The sequence below is a fragment of the Bos indicus genome, chromosome 5, assembly GCF_029378745.1.
Source record: "Bos indicus isolate NIAB-ARS_2022 breed Sahiwal x Tharparkar chromosome 5, NIAB-ARS_B.indTharparkar_mat_pri_1.0, whole genome shotgun sequence".
NCBI lineage: Eukaryota > Metazoa > Chordata > Mammalia > Artiodactyla > Bovidae > Bos > Bos indicus.
In genome coordinates this window covers 11,069,551-11,092,685 of record NC_091764.1, presented here as the reverse complement: position 1 = coordinate 11,092,685, position 23,135 = coordinate 11,069,551, and the positions used below count along the sequence as shown (strand labels likewise).

Genomic DNA, 23,135 nt, shown 5'->3' with positions numbered 1-23,135 from the left:
GCTGGCTTAAATAAATTTGACTTTGGATATTAAGGGTATTTTTAACATAGGTAGTTTTAGCAAAGAATTGTATTGCTTTTTGATAAGCTTAAAAATTATTTGGACTAGTGGGTGATAGGGTTGAGGATTTTTCTATTACTAAAAGAATTCCCAAAAGAACAGACATTTTATTGAAAATGAAATTAAAAAACATGTTTTTATATATCATGAAAGCATGCTTGTAAAAGAAGCACCATATCAATGAATTTATTTCTCTAAAAATATGTTTGTTACTTAGAAATAGCAACTGATGTTGAAGTATTATTCACATGGTTACATTTGTGTTAATTTATTTTAAAAAAAATGCCAACAGTTTGGCATATGTAACAATAAAACAATTCCTTTCAACAACTTTAATTATAAAACTAAAACTGTTAGTTAATAAAATAAAACCTTTCTGTGTATAAATTGATATGATTTAAGAAATGTGTATGAGCTTCCCTCATAGCTCAGTTGGTAAAGAATCCGCCTGCAATGCAGGAGACCCCGGTTTGATTCCTGGGTTGGGAAGATCCGCTGGAGAAGAGATAGAATACCCACTCCAGTATTCTTGGGCTTCCCTTGTGGCTCAGCTGGTAAAGAATCCACCTGCAATGTGGAAGACCTGGGTTCGAACCCTGAGTTGGGAAGATCCCTGGGGAAGGGAAAGGCTATCCATTCCAGTATTCTGCTCTGGAGAATTCCATGAACTCTGTAGTTCATGGGGTCACAAAGAGTCGGCACGACTGACCAACTTTCACTTTGACTATATCTTGCTATCATATGAGGATTTTATCTGTTTTGTTCTTTCACTTCCTTTCTCTTCCATCCATCCTTCCACTATACTCATCTCAAAATTACATTCAGTGTTGTTATTGTGTGAATGTGTGTGTGTGTGTGCTCAGTCATGTCTGACTCTTTATTATGTTCATCATTATTATGACTATATAAACAGTTTCCACAAATGATCCGAGGAGTGGTTTTCAATAATATTTTCTTTTGAACAGCTTTCTGTTTCTCTAGGATTTTATTAATTACCTGATAAATTAATTTGCTTACTTAATTTTAAAGCTATGGTGAATCTTCCCATCCTCTCCAACAGTTCGGTTTCATAGTTTCAATTCAGTTATGGACAGTGGTAAAGCAAATTATTTATCTTTTTTATTTTTATTTTCTTTGAATTATCTCTTTTTCCTCTGCCCTCCACCTTTAATGTATACCAAAACTTTTATAAGCCTGTTTCATTCTTTCAGCTATTGTTTTGAGATTTACCTCTACTATCAGCTTGAAAATTCAAGAGAAAAAAGTGATCAAGATCTCTACAGTAGAAAAAGCATAAAGCCAGAATACATATAATGAGTAAACTTTGAGGGAAGGCAGAACAGCTGTTCTAAAGTGAAAGGTAGAAGTTAAGGATGTGTGGATGTGGTTAAATTTCCAGATGCTGGTGAGGGAAGTTCAGGATGCTAAAAGGCTGTCCATTTAAGGGCTTCTATTTCTCTTGGAAAATAGGAATAGAATTTATCTCTTCTGTGGGTGTGGCAGGATTGATTCTGCCTGTAGGAGAGTAAAAGAGACTGGTTAGGAACAAGTGATTAAAGAGACCTTGATAGTAATATATGGAAGCTACCGCCATCTCCTCAGTTTTAGGCTTTTTATACAAAAATGGAGAAGGAACCCACTCCAGCTTTCTTGCCTAGAGAATTCCATGGACAGAGGAGCCTGACAGGCTACAGTCCATAGGGTCGCAAGGGTCAGACACAACTTAGAGGCTAAACCACCAACATGTAAAAGCGTTTTCCGAATTATCAGAAAACCACACCAAGCCCAAGGTGTTCACTTCTGGAGCTGATTTTCCCCAATAGCTCAAAGAAGTAGGTTATCTGCCTATTAATAAATTCTCATCTAGGCTCTTTGGAAGATAAAATTATGTCCATGTTATCTGTGAATTATATGGTTTAAAAGTATTGCTTAATGTAATATTTAATATATTTATAATATAATATTTAGAATTATTGCTCCTTTTGCACCAATAGTTGATTTTTCCCCTAGAGATCTGTGTTTGTTGAAGTCTCTAAATTCTTTTTCAATTGAAAAATAACATATTCCAATTAAACAAGGGAAATGGTTAAGTTCCAAAGTAAATTTGTCAATTCATTTGTGTGACTCAAGTTTACTTTTTATTTCATTTTTGCCCTGTTTTAACCACTGAGTTATTCTTACTTATAAATGAAGATACGGATACTGATGATATTTATTATCGTCATTTGAAAATTCCTATGCAATTTGGAACTGCAGGTACCATTGTGCCAATTTTATGGTTTGTAACTCTATCCATATTTGTACTTATCTCTACTGTATAACGAGCTAATTTTTCTGCCACTTCTTTTCTAAGAATACCAGTTGTGCAGTAGGTAGATTTAAAATGTACTTTGTTGCATTCTCAAAGAGACAATGCTTTTTGCTAACCCAAGATGCAAGAATTCTGACAGATAAGCTGAGAAAATACATATGAAATCCTGCATCCCTTTTATGAAAAGAAAAGAATGAAATTTACCTCAAGGAAGCAATAGTTTTTTTTTTTTTTTTAATATCTTACTATTTTATTTAAATGATAAGATAATACACAAACTGAGAATCTGATTTGATTTTTTAATTATTTTCATTTTAGGCTATGGCTCAGAAGGAAGACATGGAAGAAAGAATCACGACCCTTGAGAAGCGTTACCTCAGTGCTCAGAGAGAATCTACCTCCATACATGACATGAATGACAAACTAGAGAATGAATTAGCGAATAAAGAGGCCATCCTACGGCAGGTTCAGTATCTCCACCTTGGTTTCGTTCTGGTCTGTATGTGTTCTCACCATTCTCACAAAACATGGAGTACGTAAACTATGGTATTCCTTAGCAGTAAATTATTCTCTGCAATTTAGAATCAAACTAACTAAATAGATGTGATTTTCAGTATATAATCTAGAAATTTGTCTTAAAAATTATGATTAAGATTTACTTTGGATCTGGACATGAACCAGAAACTGTGGTAACCAATATATATATATATATATATATATATATATACACACACACACACACACACACACACACACACACACACACACACACACATATATATATAAAACCTCACTTAAATCCAACCACCACATGTAAGTACAATTATTATAGTGTAAAGGATAATAATTATTATACAATTATTTTACTGAGAGTAAAATAAGTACATTTATTATACAGAGGAAACTCAGGTTCAGAGTACATGACTGCCTTCCCAGGGTCACAAGTACAGCAATTGCAGAGTCAATAATGGAAGCCTAGGTCTATCCAGCTCTGGAGAAGGAATGGGCAAACTATAGCCCACATGCCAAAACTATGGCTCTGTTTTACAAGTATAGTTTTATCAAAACATAACCATACCCATTCATTTAATCATCATCTCTGACTGCTTTTGTGCTACAATAGTAGAATTGAATAGTTGAATCAGAGACTTTGTGATACACAGAGCCTGGAGTATTTACTATCGGGTCTTTAGCAGAAAAAGTTAGCCAACTTCATCTCTAGAGCCTGAACTCTCAACCACTGTGATCCGTTCCCTCTCCTACTCTAGCTATTGTTAAGATTTTCAGTCAATTGATATTATGGTGCATTTGAGGTTTGAGTACTAAGTTGTGTCTCATTTGTCCAAGTTAATTCTCACTATTAACTTCATTCCTTTTTGCTGTTGTTGGTAAAAGGTTTTCATTTTTTATGTGCTAAATTTATTAAGGCATATTGATAAGCAATATATGAAAACAAGTGGTAGTAGTAGCTGATTTTAACTCTAGGATAAAGGCTGAAGCCCACAGCCCCTAGTGACTGGTGTTTGCTATCCTAACTGTGACAATTCAAGTGTCTCTTTCTTCATCCCTGGTTCAGATGGAAGAGAAGAATAGACAGTTACAAGAGCGTCTTGAGCTGGCTGAGCAAAAGTTGCAGCAAACTATGAGAAAAGCTGAGACCTTACCTGAAGTAGAGGCTGAATTGGCTCAGAGAATTGCAGCCCTGACAAAGGTACTACAATAAAACAATTGGTCAATCTAGATATATTAATACTTTTAGAAATGACTAGTAATCGAGATGGAATCTATAAAGATGTTCTTCAGGCTTTATGGAGTTTATATTATATTGGTCTGTTGTTTAGATGACTTTTTATATTACATATATCTTATTTATGTTGAAATGAATGATTGATAAATGAATATGATTATTTCTTTGCCTATTTAAACATTAGCAAAAACAAAGTTTCATGTTCTTATAGCTAATTTTCCATGGTAATATTTGTACATAAGAATAATCAACAAATATAAAAACATAATGATTTTAACATAGATATACATGAGACACAATAATTTAGTAAGCTTAATATAAATTGTATAGTTTTAAAAATGCAGGAAGTATCATAAGCAGTTGATTTCTTTCTGATTACAGTATGAAAAAAATTTGTTAGAAGTTGAAAATTAGATTTGTAGAGCCATAAAATCTAAAGGTATTAAATAGAGAAAGTGATTTTAATAGTTGAAATTTCTTCTGAACCAATAAAATCGATAATATTCTGAAGAATGTTCAGAATTAACTGCTCCATTATGGACGTAAAATTCTGCAATTTGCTTACTTTAGAACTTAGCAACCATTATAATGTTGTAAAGTGAAAGTGAAAGTTGCTCTGTCATGTCTGACTCTTTGCAACCCCATGGAATAGTCCATGGAATTCTCCAGGCCAGAATACTGGAGTGGGTAGCCTTTCCCTTCTCCAGGGGATCTTCCCAACCCTGGGATTGAACCCAGGTCTCCTGCATTGCAGGTGGATTCTTTACCAGCTGAGCCACCAGGGAAGCCCAAATGACTGCTCTTACCTTTCACGGTTAAATGGAAATGGCAATTGCTTCAAAGTGTATATGCATGTCACTAGAATAAAGGTCCAGATTTTGTCACTAAAAGCATGTTTGAATATTAATATCAATTCAAAAAGGTACACACGTTTTAGATGTTTAAACATTGTTGGTGAAAAGTGAAAGTGTTAGTCACTCAGTCATGTCTTGACTCTGCAACCCCATGGACTGTAGCCTGCCAGGCTCCTAGGTCATGGAAGCTTTTTTTCGTGCCATTGTAATAAATAGCTCAGATAGATATATGAACTGCAAATGATAAACTCTGATGTTAGGGATTATCCCAAACAACTGATGCAGCAAAGTAAAAGTAGGCACACATTGTTGCTTTCAGAAGAAGCACATGGTTAGAAAGAAACAGTAAACTGATGCCTGTTCATTCAAATAGGGTAGTTAATCAGATAGAGAAAGGAAAACAGTTGACAGAGTAGAAAGTATTGGAATAGTTGGGTGTCGGTAGAGTTACTGGACTAACTAGCTGAATAGAACTTTTATCTGATTAGGGTGATAAAATGTGGATCCTTCTATAGTCACAGATCAGAGTACCATAAACCATTATGGCAGTTTCAGAAATGTATGCTTTCTTTTTTTTTTTTTTTATCTTGTTGTTATTTTATTTTTTTAATTAACATTTTATTTTATTTATTTTTTTGATGGTTTATTTTTATTTTATTTTTTAATTTAATTTTATTTTATTTTTTAACTTTACAATATTGTATTGGTTTTGCCATATAAAATAAATATAAACTTATTTAATTTGAGAAATATTCTTGAAATTATATAAAAAGTACAAACAGATTAGTAGTATTCTATTTTTTTGGAAGCACATTTTAAATTACTGTAATATGGATTAAGATATGCATACTTAGGCTTTTCATCTGAGGAATATAAAGGATTTTTATAGTTATCTTATTGAATTGAAATATTTTAGAAGGAGTTAGGCAAGTGGTTAAATAATAAAAGTAACTTTTGTGATATTTTAGTATAAAATAGTCATCAATACTGTGTGAGTAAAATACAAGAACGTCTGGAATCTCTCTCCCCAAATCACAATTTAAAATTCAGCAAATTTGCCCCAAATTAACCTCTGATTGATTGAGAATAAAGCATAATTTAAAACATAATACTTGACAAATGAGGCTTTAATTAAATATCCCTAAGAATCCTTAATTTAGAATTTAAAAATAACTTAAAGTAGGTATCTCATCTGTCTCGCCCTCCATTTAATTGTATTGGGATCCTATTTGATACCTGTATTCATTTATGCAGCCAAAGTACTTCCTCAGTTTATTGGACTTCCCTGGTGGCTCAGATGGTAAAGCATCTGTCTACAATGCGGGAGACCTGGGTTCCATCCCTGGGTCGGAAAGATCCGCTGAAGAAGAAAATGGCAACCCACTCCAGTACTATTGCCTGGAAATTTCCTCCGTTTACTCCTACCTAATAATACTTTGGGCTTCCCAGATGGCTCAGAGGTTAAAGCATCTGCCTGCAATGCGGGAGACCTGGGTTCGATCCCTAGGTCAGGAAGATCCCCTGGAGAAAGAAATGGCAACCCACTCCAGTATTCTTGCCTGGAGAATCCCATGGACAGAGGAGCCTGGTGGGCTACAGTCCACGGGGTTGCAAAGAGTCAGACACGACTGAGCGACTTCACCCAGAACCTCTCCAATAATACATTACTAAAATTCTACTTCATCTAGACCTTTTGGTTTCCTCCCTTTTGAGCAGTTTTATCTCTCTTAAAATGTGTGAAGCTGCTAGAATTCACTCTGCTTGTCCTTTTTGCTGTTTTCTCTACTGACTGGCTGTGTATCAACAGATTATTTCAGATATATAGTTTTCAGATGGCCATATTTAATTCATTATTCACGCTCCTCCAGTCCTGAGATTTTGTTTTCAATTTACTCCCTCTGCTTGTAACCCTTTTATAACATTTGAAGATCAGTCTTTCAGTCTTTCATTTGCTCTCCCAAGTTTGATGGCTAAAATAATTTTTAAGCATTTTCTTATCTTCTCTTCTCAAGACCTAAAGGGACTGTCTCTAAAACCAGCTTTAGTTCATTGTTTCCATACCCGTTTGTTTTTGAAACCTTACTGTTATTGACCTCCGTAGTCTTTTTCTACTTCATAATATTTTTGACTTCTCACTAATTTATGATGTATGCTTAATTTAAATCTAGACTCCCTATCCTATGTTTTGAATGATTTTATTAACAACCTTTCATGTATTTTATTTGGTCTATATGTATTTTTTCTTTTATTATCTGCTATGTATTTTTTATTCTCTTTGGCCCTCCTCTCTTTAATTTTAATTCCTTCTCCATTTCCAAATATATTCCCCTTCTTCTCAAAACCATTTTTTCCTGTAATTTTTTCTAAAACTTTAGCTTATTTGAAAATTGTCTTGTCACATTAGAGAGTGAAACCACTATACGCCCTATATCCTATCAAGGAGTCATAAAATTGCAGACTGTTTTTGCGTGACTCTAGCATTTACATCATTTCCTTAAATTGCAGTCTTCCTCGGGTTCAGATGAACATAAATCAGTAGTGCTTGCACATTTATCCAGTGCTTGTTTAGAGATGATGTCTGAATTTACCTTTTGGTTGATAAGACAACCTTTTCTTCTGCTGGTGGTGTGTATGTATGTATGTATGTGGGCTTATGTGTAAAAATAGGTAGCTAAAGCTCAGTTAAGGCTTTCAGAAAGTCAAAAGATTTGAATGCTGGTGGCTAGGGATAAAATGAAAAATTTGGCTTCGGTGAGTGAATACACAACTAATAAACATTTTGGGCTCCCAATCTTTTGATTTATGATGTTTACTTTTTTAATTAAAATGCATATTCCCTCAGCAAGGACATAATTCATCTTGAATTTCATAAGGTATTTCATCCGTTTTTAGTACCAATAAAAAATATGAACAAAATAGTGACTTAAAAATATCAACAAAATAGTGACAGAATTCTTGTTTAATCTCTGAAGTGGAGTTTCACAGTGTTTGGTGTGTTTTCAGTCGTTAAGATGTAAACAGTAGCAGTTTTAAGGACCTTGGAAAGATATACTAACTCTACTTGTATATTGGAGTGAACAGTTTTGCAAATAGAAATGTTCATGCTTTGACTACCTTGAATCAATCACCTGACTAATTGTCATAACATTACTTGTTAAAATTTAATTTTGAGAGATTACAGATCTGTTTAAGAATTTAAAGTATATCATTTCAGTAATATTTTGACCTATATACAGTATTAATAATTGAATTATAAATTTTAAATAATATTATAAAATTGTCTTGTAGCATTTGAAGACTATGGTAGCATTCTTTATTGCTTCTGGTTGGAGATTTGGGGAGAGAAATTGTTTATTTCTTTTTTCTTCATTACTTTGCCAATTTATGAAATAAAAATATCAGAAGGAAAATCTTATAAAATATAAATGTTGAATTATAATTCACATAAGCCGATCAGTTAAATGTTAAATGTTCATTTTATAGATTAAGTTGGAATTTGTTGGATAAAATAGTACATATGCATATGAACCAATACATGAATAGGTTACTATTTCTTTTCAGGTACTGCATGACATATTTATATATAGTCTCATATTTGCATAAAGTAAGTTTCTCTGTTTTAGAATGAACTTATAAAATGTAATAGAATATGCTCTGGAGTTAAATATTGTTTATACTGATATAAGGTACTTTGGCTGTTGTGATCATTTAACTTGTAATTATGATTAAAATGTTGATGTAACTTTACATGTAATCTGTGCATAACATACTAATACAATTCAGCTATCAGCAATGTCATGTGTTGAACACTCTGCATCTGTGGTTACCTGACATTCACCTCCAAGACATGTAACTAGCCTTGTGACGGGCAAACATTAAGTGCCTCACAAAGGCACTGTCCCGCCTTTTCACTTTAGGGCACTCTTTAGTTTCCATAGCAACAAATCAATGCAGAATCGGTTTTGGAATGGCCCCTTGTGTCTTTCAGGAAAGTTCACCATAAGTATTCTTGTCCTCACGGCACTACTATCCCTTTGGTAATTTGAGGACTTTTAATCATTTTCATTTAAAATGTCAAATTAAGGCTATGTCTAAGAGTAGATGCTAAGGTTTTACACCTACAACCATAGTGTGTATTCAGAGACCAGAAGTCATTTTGTAAGTTTGCCACTGTTGCTGAGGAAACTCAATCCTGCTTGAATTGGAGAATACTCCAATTATTAATTAACCCCATAGCTTAGCTTCTTCTCTGATTTCTACAGAGTTGGGTTTATAATAAATACTGTTCCAAATTTATTTCACCTGAGATCATTGCCTTGGCCTACTCCTCAACATTGAGGTACACTGTTTCCATGATTTTTAAGTAATATAACAAACCAAAACACAAAACTTATGACAGTGTATCAGAAACATATTCTAGTGTTTGGTTTCCCATAATTCCAACGATTACATGACTCTCAGAGTTGCTTTACTTCGTTCTGTAGTAATCGTTCATCGCCAGCCATCACTAACCTTTCATACCTTAGGTTGGTAGCTTTTTATTTGAGCATATCATTGTTTTTCACTTACAACCATCAACTGCATCATGTTCACCAAATATCAGTGTAGTTCTTTCCACATAAAATTCTGTCTATTAAAGTATTAAATTTGCTGTCACACTTTTCTTTTAAGCATTCTGTGCTATGTTCTGTTCAGTGTCAGTGTCTTTAGTTCTGATTTTTCAATTTTGTCCCTCTCCTTTTCCTTGACTTGTTAGTCTGATCCAACCTCTTCTACCTCATCTGATGATTATCAATATGTTATGGAAGCTAAACTACAAGAAATGATCTCCATACGTAGGAAGGTAGTCCTACTGGACTTTACTTTCTATCGCTAAATAGAATCCATCTAATTTTTTCTTTTCATTTCTAAAAATTTTGTTACTTTTTATTTATTGATAATCGACCATCTGTGCAGTTGAGTGCTTCAGGAGCTTAAGATTGGACAATGGCAGGTTTGTGTTCAAACCATGCACAGTCTGCATGTTACATTTGGCTGATCTCATTGCTCATAAATAACTCCAATGTTTTGCTGATGCTTGGATGTGACAGGCCTTTGTAGCTGACACATTTCAAGCAATGCTGTTCAGCTGCCTGTTGAAAGAAAGTTTATTTTTTGAAAACTACATTTGCAGTTGGTAGTAGCTTGCTTTACATTTTATTTCAGTTTATTTAGAGGAAAAGTCTTAACCACATCTTACGTGTCAGATGCATTCTTCATATTTCTTAACAGGCTGAAGAAAGACATGGAAACATTGAAGAACGGATGAGGCATCTCGAAGGTCAACTCGAAGAGAAAAATCAAGAACTTCAAAGAGTATGTATTTTAACAGCCATCCCTCTCAAGCCTCAGTTAATGGATTTATACTCTACATATAAGAAATGAATGCCTTTCTTGATTATGGGTTATATTTAAAAATCATATGGATATGCCAGAGCTTCTGCCAATTTAATCAAAACAGACATAAAATTAAATCCAATATTTAAACTAGAAAAAATATAAAAACAAACCCAAATAATTTTTAAACGATTCTTATGTTAAATTTATTTATTTGGATATAAGGCTAGGCAAAGAGAGAAAATGAATGAGGAGCACAACAAAAGATTATCTGATACTGTGGACAGACTTCTGACAGAATCCAATGAACGCTTACAGCTACATTTAAAGGAACGGATGGCCGCTCTAGAAGAGAAGGTAAAATGACCAATCACATGATTATTAGCTATATTCTTATGATCATGCTTGCTTTCTGCTCTCCTGCAATCATAGTATTGGTCAGAGGATCCATTTACTTTCTTTAATTTGAAAGGAGCCTGATACATCTTAAAAGTGAACAAATGGCTTCTATAAAAATATGTAAGATCAATTTTTAAGTGAAAAAAAAAGTTACATGTTATATAATATATGTAGCATGATCATATAGACAAATGTATTGAAATGTGGTATGGTTTTGTGATGAAAGTGTTTCATTTATTTCTCACCTGGTGTGCAAAAAAGATTAAGACAAAAAATAGTATTTTGGATATGAACCATTCAAATGTTTCAAGTATCTGAATCTGCTACTAATCTAAAAGCCAAAATGTGAGTGAGTTTATATCACCAATAAAACCAGTGTCAATCTCACCACAGAATTTAGAAATGCAATACTTTCAGCCATATTGTTTCCAAAAACAGGCTTTTGTACCATCTGCAATTTCACTCACAATTTATATGTCTCATTAATAGTTGTCAACTACCAGATCAACAAAAGTTTTGTCAGCTGATTGCCAGTTCCATGGTATAAAAAAGGTAGGAATTAAAACCCAGGTGGAGAAATCATTTTGGAAATTTAGACTGAATGCCAGTCACTACTTAAACTAGACATTTCCCCCTGCTCCATACAGTAAACCAAAACAGGAAAAATGTTTCAAGAAAATGTTAAAGAAATTTGATCAGTTTACCCATCAAGTCATAAGGCATACCTTCTTCCTATTCAGTTCCAAGTGCATGCCAGTTCCCAAACTCTTACTTTTTTACTCTATGAATTTAAAAAGAATGCATTATTATAAATCATGCTTTGTAATACTACAAGAAAAATATAAAGATTTTAAAAATAGTAATACTTTTATGGCAAGGATTTTTTTTTAATCTGTCATGCAAGTTATTTATATATCATGTCATGTAACATTAATTTTTAAATAGCTAAATTTTATTTTTATTTAATAATTTAATCATTATTAGAAATTGTTCATTCTGTATATGAAATAAAGGTTCAGAAATTGAATCTTTAAAATATATGATCTTAAATTTTTCTTTCTTCAGGTAATAAAAATGAGTTCATCTGAATTCTTCTCTGTGACAGCTTTAGCTAATATTTTGCTTTTTATTCACTTTTTCTCATTTAAAGAGTAAACTGATTATTTCAAATTTTATTTTATTTTTTTTAAAAAAGACTAAGAAGAGGTTGACAAAAATAGTTTAAAAGTTAATAGTTATCTTATATGTCAATCCAACTGTTACAAAATGACACTTCCCATTTTAATTATGTATTTCTAAAAATGTTCAAGTGTCTTGTTTAAAGATTCCATTGAAACTTAGTTTCCATGGAAACCAAAAAATAAATGGTGCCAAGGAAGGAATCAAAGAAAATTCTTGAGTCATAGAAAATTAATCTACACATTGAGTGATTTTCTCTTTACTTTATTAATTATTTATCTGTTTTTCTTTCCTTTTCTGTAGAATGTTTTAATTCAAGAATCAGAAACTTTCAGAAAGAATCTGGAAGAATCTTTACATGATAAGGTATTATGGAACCTTACATTTTGTCCACTTTTCTATTTCACCATGGTGAATGTTTTTTTGTAAAATAAATTTGATAATAATTTTAGGATATTATCTTTTAAAATAGTTTAAATTTTATGTAATACATACAGAAAAGTGTACATATAGAAAGAGAGCCTGATAAACTTTTACAAGCCAACACACTAAAAATCAACAGCCTGGAAGCCCCCCATTGTTAGCCTATAATTGCAACTTTTATGCTAAAGGATAATCACTATCTTGACTGCTAACAGAAAAATAAAAATTATTTTTACTTTTTTGAACTTTATATAAAATTGTATGCACTGATTTGTGTCTAGTCTGAGATTATTTTAGCTGCAATGTATTAAATAACTACTGTGCATAACAGTTGTGATAAGTTACATCTTTGCGAACAAAATCTTAGTTCTAAAGTATCTGAAAAAGTCTCAGGCGAAAAAGCACAAGGCAATGAATTGTAGAGTAGCAGATGCCAAGTGCCAAATGAGGGAAATAGACGATAAGAACTACAGGTAAGAGAGATCACCATATACTGATGCTCTAAAGAAGGTTTCAGAAAACTTTAAGGAAAGATAGGACTGTGGTGCAGGTCTTTCAAATACAGTACCTGTGCCCTGATTGCAGGTGCTTAGAGTGGGGAGAGGATGAGTAGTTAGGTTTGAGATCTTAAATAATAATGGGCTTAGCAGTTTTACTAGAATCAGTTATTCTTATTGTAGAATACATGAGAGACTAGACAGATAAGGACCAGATTATGAAACATTAAAAGCTGTCATTGATAATGTCTTTTCCTCCTTCCTTAGCATGTAAAATTCTTGTTAGCAATTTTGTCTTATTTTGTTCAGCATAGGTAAATGAAATAATACCTAATCACTGTCTTAAGAAGTGACTTATTAAACGTGTGCTCAACAAAAGATGAAAGGAATGGAAACAGAGATGGGCAGGAGGGAGGGAAACAGGGAGTAATAGAGGGAAGGAAGAAACAGATGGAAGGAAGAAAGGAATGAAGGGAGAGAGGCAGAAAAGGAGAGGGAGAAGGAAGGGATGGAAGATCTGACAACATATGACATTTGGAAGGTATTGGAAAAGATGAGAGAATAAAGAGAAGAAGGAACAATTGTACATCTAACCGTATTGAATGCTACATATTATGATATTAATTTAAAAATAGCTATTTTGTCCCACAGTCAGGATGCACATACTCTTATCCCCTGAAAGATAGATGTATTAGAACAATTCAGTATGGTGCCTAGAAGATAGCATCTAATTCTTTCTGGAGTAGTTCAGAATGTCTCCATGAAGAAGATGACATTTCATCCAGCTCTTGAAGGCACATATGATCTTAACCAACAGAGAAGGATAGGGAAGAGGACATACTTATGCAGTAGTGTGGAGAAAAAACAAAGATGGTTGATTTGCTGAATCACCAGAAGTTTGCTGTGACTAGTATGTGTTTAAAGGACTAGAGTGTTACCAGATTGTGAATTTTGGACTGGATCCTATTCTGGAATGTTATGTTATTCAAAGCTCTGTGTGCTTCTGGCAAGATCCCCAGAACCCACTCCCCAACCACCTACCTGAACCTTATAACTCCAACAATCTGCCCAGGCAATCAGCAGTACAAATCATTCCATGCTTTACATCCCTGTTCATGTCAGTATCTAGAGGAAGCAAATCCCAGGTCATACATCATTTCTGAATGCCATTCCATACAGCTGAACACATTTCCTAATCTAACCACATCTATAACTTCTCAAATTTCCATTCAGTTATCTATAACTCAAAGTCCATTATGGAGAAAGCAATGGCACCCCACTCCAGTACTCTTTTGCCTGGAAAATCCCATGGACGGAGGAGCCTGGTGGGCTGCAGTCCATGGGGTCACTGAGAGTTGGACACGACTGAACGTCTTCACTTTCACTTTTCACTTTCATGCATTGGAGGAGGAAATGGCAACCCACTCCAGTTTTCTTGCCTGGAGAATCCCAGGGACGACGGAGCCTGGTGGGCTGCCGTCTATGGGGTCGCACACAGTCGGACACGACTGACGAGACTTAGCAGCAGCAGCAAAGTCCATTATGAGTAAAATCCTTCATATAATCAACTTATTTTCTTCATGTTTCTCTTCATTATCTTGATCTCTAAAGTTCCTAGGACCATCCTTGGATATATTCTGTATGTTCAGTCCTTGGTGAGTTCATAGATTTTAAATACCATTTGTAAATTGAGTACTTACAAATTTAGATCACCTACTGGGTCCTCGTTCCTGAAGGAGTTCATTTATTCAAGAGCCAATTCAGTATCTCTATTTGGACTCACGGGCATCTCCATCTTAACAAGTAATCCCCTCAACTCCCAAAACGCCACTACCAATTAACCTAATCAACACCCAGCAGTCATATCAATAGGTCACAACTTCTTCCCCTTAATTATTCAGGTTAAAAATCTTGGAGCTATTCTTGACCTCTTTCTTGATCCACACCCCTTAGCCAGTTCAATAGCAAATTCTCTCAGTTCTATCTTCAGAATGCAACCAATATCCTTGCCATTCTCTTCTGACACCACGGTTGTCCAAGCCATAATCCTCTTGGCCTGTTTTTGGAAGAGCAGTAATAATTTCATTTCTTCCCTGCCTTCCAGTCCCATTCATCAGTTCACCTCACAGCCATCAAAATCATCAGGTCACTTCTCTACTCAAAAATCCCCAAGTCATTCCCTATCTCACTCAGAGTAAAAGCCAGACACTTTAAGATGGTTTACAGAGCTTTCAGGCCTACCCTTACCAAATCCTGTTAGCATGATTTCCTAAAGCGATTACCACTTGCCTTTCTCCTTAACTTTTCCAGTCCAGACACAAAAGCCTCCTTGCCCTCTCCCTCACCAAATGTGGTCCCCCCAAGAGGCCTTTGCACCCACCATTCCTCCTACTTGCCATTCCTTTCCTGAAGGTATTTTTTTTATCTCCCTCCCTTTCTCTCCGTCTTTGCTCAAGTATCACTTAATTCAGAGCCTTCCTTTACTCTGCTATTTTCTACTTCCTACCAACATCCTATAAACCCAAATTGTTTACTCTCTTTTCTGCTAGATTGTAAATTACATGAGGGCAGGAAATTTGACAGTTCATTGCTGTAGCATGCATGCTGTATCTTAAAGCCTACCACACAAGAGATGCTCATTGTATATTTGTGGAAATAATGAATCAATGAATTAATAAATATAATAAGAATGTATCAGATAACTATAAGCAAGAGTTTTATTTGATCATATATGTCTTTAAAGATGATACAGCTAGCAGAGGAATGTGTGGGCAAGAGATGGAAGGGAATGATGCCTCTGTGGAAGTTGGTAAAATAATTCAGGAAAAAGGTAAAAATATGTGTAATAAAGGATGGCAGTAGAAAGAATAAAAAGAACAGATACGATAAACATTGCAAAGGCCACACTGAAAAAAAGTCATGGTGAGAAAAGAAGTATGGGTCCAATAAAATGGCCATCATTGGCCCCTGCGAGGGGGAAAAATAACAGCCATGGAAAATACAGAAGGACACATTTAAATATTTATAATGCTATAAAATTTATAATCACAAAAACAAAACTGAGTGCTTACATGAGCATTTAATTAAGGGCTATAAGATCACTCTTGTCTTCATAAATTTACAGACTGAAACTGATAATGCCAATCTTAGAAAATTCTCAGATGCACAAGTTATTGTACCAATACCAAGCTAATAACTTTAGCTCATATCAGGTGATGACTTTTTATCATCCTTTTCTTAACCTTTTCTTGATTTTTTAAACAGCTATGCTTTCTACTCTGATTTTGAAGTGATGTATATATAGCTAGTCATGATCTTAGTTTTCCCATATGTTTAGAAAGATTTAGGATTAGTGAGTACTAGAGAATGTGGGTAAAATTGTATTAATTTCTTCTGTCACATTTTCATCTCAAGGGGAAAGTCAGGCATTTTTTGCTGTCATATCTAACAATACTTAATAAAAATATATTAATTCTTTCCATTTTTAGAAAGTTATTAAGCTTAGTAGTTGGTTTATCATAATTGAATGTTGGTATTATTGGTATATGCCTATCATCCGAGTAACACCTCTTTGATTTTTAGGAAAGGTTAGCAGAAGAAATTGAAAAGCTGAGATCCGAACTTGACCAGTTGAAAATGAGAACTGGCTCTTTAATTGAACCCACAATACCAAGGTAATATTAAATTAAAAGCTTATCTATAGTTCACCAAAAATCAATGTGAACTTTCTTATGGGTTTTGTATCTCCTCAAATAAAATAACTAAATGCCTTCTGTTGGTCAGCAGGCATTGCCCTATTTTGATTCCTTACTGATTTATAGTTTCTATGCTCCAAAATAATTCTCTAATTTAGTAATTCTTTCCTCACACATGCAATAAAATATAAATCATTACCTTTTGTATTCTTCATTTAATATATATAGAAATATATGTCTTCTTATATATTATAAACCATACATTAAGACATGGAGCTATAGATACAGAGATTACATGTTTTTCTAGTAAGAGGCATCGGTCATTTTCTCTATATGCAGAAATGCTTTCAGTGTTTCCTGTTACTGAAGAAGCATCATTGGTTATGATTACTTATATTTACTCATCATTGGTAAAGATCTGTTTTTGTCGAGGCAAAAGAGGAAAGGAGAAATATGTTAAAAAATTTTCAAGTAAATTTATTTGTACTCAGCTGCTTTGAGTCAATACCTCATCTTTAAAAAAAAAAGCAAAGAGATGCTTATTTACTATGTAGATAGATATATATCTAAGTTAATAACAAGCATTTATTTGTGAAACAACACAGTATCAGCTATTTGAAACTTTTGACCACCACAGACTTCTATTATAAAAGTGCATTTTTTTGGTCTTAAGCTAATCCTAAGAATGTTAGCTCCACAAGGGTTGGAGTTCTTTGCCTGTTTTGAGTACTATAATTTCAGCACCCCAAAAATATATATATATATATATGACTCTCAATAGATATTGTTGAAGAAATGCATATCCAGTAAAGCATTTTTCAAGCATTCAAGTGAAAAATCCAAATAAAAAAAATCCTAAAAGTACTTATATTCTCTTCAGAATTTTGAATTCAGTTTAATATAAGAATCAGTTCTACAGATGTAAATACACCCAAGGAACTTTTAGATATGTAGATCTTTGATTTTGAAAATAATGTTTAGTTTTCTAATGTTTTATTATGATTTGTGTATCTGAACTTGTTATTGATTCAGTGATATACATGGTGATGATGATGCTGATAATGGTAAAGATGAAAGAAAACGCCAACAGAGTAAATACACAGAACTAGCATTATTCAATCAACAAATGTATATTTTATTAGGACCAAATGGCCATTTCATTGTCTTTTTTACCTTCAGTCTCAGAAATACAGAGTTGTAAAAGTGCTATCTAAAAGTTTATCACTGTAGTGAGTCATCATGGCAGCCGAACAATGTGACATTTATTGACAGTGAAGAATCATCAGGGAAGCCTGGGAACTACATGCTGCTGCTGCTGCTGCTGCTAAGTCGCTTCAGTCGTGTCGGACTCTGTGCGACCCCATAGACGGCAGCCCACCAGGCTCCGCCGTGCCTGGGATTCTCCAGGCAAGAACACTGGAGTGGGTTGCCATTTCCTTCTCCAGTGCATGAAAGTGAAAGTGAAGTCGCTCAGTCGTGTCCGACTCTTAGCGACCCCATGGACTGCAGCCCTCCAGGCTCCTCCGTCCATGGGATTTTCCAGGCAAGAGTGCTGGACTGGGGTGCCATCGCCTTCTCCTGGGAACTACATAGGGAACAACTATTCTTTGGTACAACAGGTTGTAGAGGAAACACTAGACTAAAAACAACTAAGTCGACATTCCTAGGTCTTAGGCATGTAATAACAAAATAACTGTTTGATTTTGGAAAACCCTTTTTTCCTTAATAAATTCAAATTAAATATATATATATTTACATTAATTACATATAAAATAACATTTTATGACAAGTTTACTTTGCAGATAAGATGAGACAAGTGAGAAAAGGGTGTTTTGTAAACAGTAAATCAACTCACAAATATACAGTATTATAGGAATTATTAAGACAGCTAATTTATAAAAAGTTAAGAGACAACTGAAACTTTATTAAACAAATTATTTCTTGAACAATCATATTCTGAGTGCACACAATTGAAAAAGAAATAAAGAAAACAAAGTACACGAGAACTTCATCTAGTTTTTGATCTTACAGGTGGGAAAGTAGGAAGAGATGAGCTGGAGTGAGTAAGACAGTGACCAATATCCTCTACTAATATAGTGTTTTGAAAATAATGTTCATTTTTCCAATGTTTTATTATGATTTATATATCTGAACTGAAGTTATTAATTCAGTGATATATATGGTGACAATGATGATAAGAAAGAAAAATGAGTTCCAAAGTGACTGGAAAAAGGCCTCATTTGGCTCATCTCTGGAGAAAGGTTAGGATCTGGATAATTGCAGAGGACAAGAAAGGACATCCCAGGAAGCAGAGAAATGAGCAACAGGTTTTCTCCAAGAAAATTCATATCTACTTATCTGTGCAAGTTCCTTTATGAGATTGTATTCAAGAGTCCCAGGAGATCCTGGAGGGGAAACCTCATGGTTCCTTGTTTAAGGGAACCAGGGACTGTGTTGTAACTTCCATCTATCTGCCAATGCCTCTCAAAATACTGTACACCAAAAATAATTTAAAAATTGAAATATAGGGAAATACTGCCTCTGACAGATCAGAGTTGAATAAAAGGAGAGAGGTGAGGAGTAACTGCTTCCAATAAAATAATAGCAATGCTTTCCTACAATTAGTGTTGCTTCAGGTCTTTTGTTCTTTCAAGATAACTTAAGTGCTTTCTACTTGTGAGATGTTGTAACATTGGAGATAGGTGATGGTAGTGAAGAATACATGTTCCAGATGGAAAATGCACAAATACGAATTTGAGGATTACAGGGCTTCCTGTAATCCTCAGGAAGCCAGGGCTTCCCTGTTGGCTCAGACAATAAAGAGTCTGCCTGCAATGCAGGAGACCTGGTCAGGAAGATCCCTTGGAGAAGGGAATGGCTACCCACTCCAGTATTCTTACCTGGAAAATGTCATGAACAGAGGAACCTGGCAGGCTACAGTCCATGGACTCTCTGTGAGTTGGACACAACTGAGCGACTAACACATTCACATTCACACAGGGAATTCACATTCATACAGGGAATGTGAATACATTCACCAGGAGCTAGAGTAGTATATGACGTTGAGACTTTTAAGCCTCAGCTTAAATAGAAACAAGAAATAGTAATCATATAAATGTGTGAAGAGACAGAAAGAATAGCATGTTCAAAGGCTTGAAGCAAAAGAAAGTTTGACTTTGAGAGTAAATGGAAATGAAACTGGGAAGTAGAAGCCCAGGTAGAGGGCTTTGTAAGAACAATGAAGAGTTTTGAGGAGGGCATCAATGGGACCAGATCTGTGTTTGTTTAGTGTTTTTATTGATGACCTGGAATTGAGAGATAAAACAACATGAAAACAATACTCCTAGCATGATGAGTTATAATTTTAGAAACTCTAGTGCCCAAAGAGACATTACCCTAAGCAGCCACAGACTAATAAAGGTCCTTAAACAGGGAATATGCTGACCTGGACAGTCTGGACTATAATATTAATATAATCAATTGCATTCATTTCTTGTCTTACCAGATATTTATCAAGTTCTTATTATATTCTAGGAATATCTCCTTGAACACACAGTGGTGACTAAAATCTGATCTTTGTCTTGATGAAATTTATATCCTCTGCTATAAATAAAGACTGACAGTTGTGCCATTTAATGGCTATGGCCTGATTGGCTAGTTTGTAATATATAACTAATTCACAATAAAGCCATTTTGCCTGATTAAGCCTCAAGTTTGCTGCTATAAAAACAATAGCTGTCATCTATTTGGAGGATGATTCCTTAGTTCGTCTGTTTTAACATCCAATTGGGCTAAACAAGAACCTGCATCAATTAAGTCAGTGTCTTCTACTTCTTCAAAAACCCAGAACTCACCTAACCTTTTATAGTCTTGCCAAGTATTTGGAGATGTTTGTTTTTGTCCGCAAAGAGAACTGAGAGTAAGAGCAGAGTAGATCAACAGAAGCCCCAGGTTCAAGAGAAAACAGCTTTAAGAGTATTTCCTATTGATGATGGATCATTTATATGACAGCATGTTGCATTTGTTATTATCATCATTACTATAGCTGCAAACTTAATTTTATATAAATCCATATATAAATAATATACTTGGAGAAACCTTTAGTGCACTTCAATTACAATGTACTTTATTTTCATGTTTATTGAAAACTAGTCTGATGATATTTTCCAATTAGAATTTTCAAAGTGTTTTATCTCTAAGCAGATTTCAGAATTGAATGTGCTTATTAAAAGATTCTTCCTTAATATTTTTGGAACAATGTCTTATCCAAACCTGAAAAACTGTTCTGATGGACTATCATATTTTATTTTCCAAAAAAAAAAAAAAAAAATTATTAACCTTAGGTCAATCTGATTTTAAGTATTTTGTTAATTTCCTAAATTGAAAAATAAAACAGTAGAAAATAGATAATGCAGTGACTCAAAATGTTTACTCATTTTTCTCTTAGGTTAATGAAGAATATTTAAAACAAACACAGTGATAAATAAAATGTATTGGATTATCCACTAAATAGCTCAAAATAAAACAGAGTTGTCAGAATGTAAGCCAGTGGATTTTGGTTGTCAATCTTAACATGTTTCAATTGACTAGGGAGTTTGAAAATGATAATGAATAAACAGAAAGGCTTTTTAATATTCTAAAAGGAACCTGATCTTCAGAATGAACCTGAGACTGGAATGTATGACGTAAGCCTCTGAAGAGACCTCTAAGATTCATAACATATTTTCTTCCCCCTTGAGCGTTTGAGTTTTATTGCCAATTAAGTGGTGGATGGTGATTTGCTGATAAGTTTTCCTCATTTCCAGAACTCATCTAGACACCTCAGCCGAGCTGCGGTACTCTGTTGGATCCCTAGTGGACAGCCAGTCTGATTACAGAACAACCAAAGTGATAAGAAGACCAAGGAGAGGCCGCATGGGTGTGCGGAGAGATGAGGCAAAGGTTAAGCTTTTGATTTCAAGTCTTTGATGGTTTAAGTAAATACACTCTTCCATTTTGGATAGTATTTTTATACTGAAAGCATTCATTTGTGTTAGTTTCAAGTGTGATATATGACAGATTTTTTTTTTAACTATAGCTAACATAAAACCCCTGTGCACGTGCTAAGTTATTTTAGTCATATGTGACTCTTTATGACCCTATGGACTATAGCCCACCAGGCTCTTCTGTTCGTGGGACTCTCAAGGCAAGAATTCCCTTCTCTGGGGGATCTTCTCGACCCAGGGATCGAACGTGCATCTCTTATACCTCCTGCTTTGACAGGCAGGTTCTTTACCACTAGCACCATCTGGGAAGTCCAACATAAAACACCTTCTAGGTACCATAAGTTGAACTAAGCATGTGTCAAGTATTTATTCATGTAACCTTATAAATTGAGTACTATTTTATACTAATTTCATGTATGAAAAAAATTGAAGCCCAGGAATTTTATGTGTCCTACCTTGCATAGTCAGCCAAGTGATAAGATAATTGTATCTATATTTGAGTGATTTCAAATTATGCCATGTGGCCAAAAATGGCTTTTTGGGCAATATCACTTTTGTGGTCCCCCCCAAAATCATTTTACATCATCACAAAAATGAAAACCCACTTGTAAATAGCAGGAAATCTAGGACTGCTCTCTTTCTTTCAGCCATCTCCTGCCTTCAGGTCATAGCCTGAAATTTCAAGCACTGGTCTCTTGGTTACTTAAGACTGTTACTCATATGGAGGACTTATTGTATTAATTTAAAAAACATAGTCATGTAAATTGATGTGCCTTGGGCTTAAAAAAATCAATGAGGCATTTAAGCAACCAGAGCAGTGGAGATTAAATTAAATGTTTGCAATGTTTTTGCTACTTTGTTAGAATACAGGAGAAAGAATTCCTGTGTAATTTATTGTGTGATAATATGTGTTCCCTCAGGCTAATTATTAATAGTATAAGAAATGGAAGTGCTTAAGTACAAGTAAATAGAGATTGTTACATTTACAAAACATGAAAACATTGGAAACATAGATGCTTTAAAATAAGTACTACCTTGAATTGAGGTTGAACTAAAAATCATGCAGAAGTTTAACATTTTTATTCCTATTAAAATATTGATATTTATGCTGAAATTAATACCTTCCATTACTTAAGTATCAAGGAACTATCTTATTGACATGATAAATAAAATGTTAATAATCAATTCTGCTTTTGCCAAGGAAGCTATAAAAGCATGTGTGTTTTTGGTTTTTATTTTCAAAATAGTGCTTTGAAAATGAGCAAGATGAAATATACTGTAATTTTTCCTTTACCTTCCAGGTGAAATCTCTTGGAGATCATGAGTGGAATAGAACTCAACAAATTGGAGTGCTAAGCAGCCACCCTTTTGAAAGTGACACAGAGATGTCTGACATTGATGATGACGATAGAGAAACAATTTTCAGCTCAATGGATCTTCTCTCTCCAAGTGGTCATTCTGATGCCCAGACACTGGCCATGATGCTTCAGGAACAACTGGATGCAATCAACAAGGAAATCAGGTGAGTTCAATGATTTCTGATGGTCTCAAGGGATTGGTAGACCTTGATTCTAAAATTGTGTTCATCAAATCAGGAGCACTGGCATCC

The 23,135-nt window shown here is 34.3% G+C and overlaps 1 protein-coding gene across 21 annotated transcripts in view; it reads left to right on the top strand.

The window, feature by feature from the left end:
• Positions 1-23,135, top strand: part of PPFIA2 (PTPRF interacting protein alpha 2) — a 501,225-nt gene that overhangs the window by 380,109 nt on the left and 97,981 nt on the right. For 10 of the 21 annotated variants that reach the window (XR_011566513.1, XM_070788874.1, XM_070788862.1 and 7 more), the window contains 9 exons: positions 2,690-2,836; positions 3,948-4,082; positions 9,729-9,815; positions 10,244-10,327; positions 10,574-10,705; positions 12,230-12,292; positions 16,429-16,520; positions 21,347-21,482; positions 22,828-23,048. Coding sequence is in view for 20 of the 21 variants with exons in the window: in XM_070788874.1 (XP_070644975.1) it covers positions 2,690-2,836; positions 3,948-4,082; positions 9,729-9,815; positions 10,244-10,327; positions 10,574-10,705; positions 12,230-12,292; positions 16,429-16,520; positions 21,347-21,482; positions 22,828-23,048 (1,097 nt within the window). In the remaining variant the exon portion in view is untranslated. Of the gene's footprint in view, positions 1-2,689; positions 2,837-3,947; positions 4,083-9,728; positions 9,816-10,097; positions 10,149-10,243; positions 10,328-10,573; positions 10,706-12,229; positions 12,293-16,428; positions 16,521-21,346; positions 21,483-22,827; positions 23,049-23,135 lie in introns of those variants that run through there. The other 11 variants (XM_070788876.1, XM_070788875.1, XM_070788865.1 and 8 more) reach the window with 2 other exon arrangements.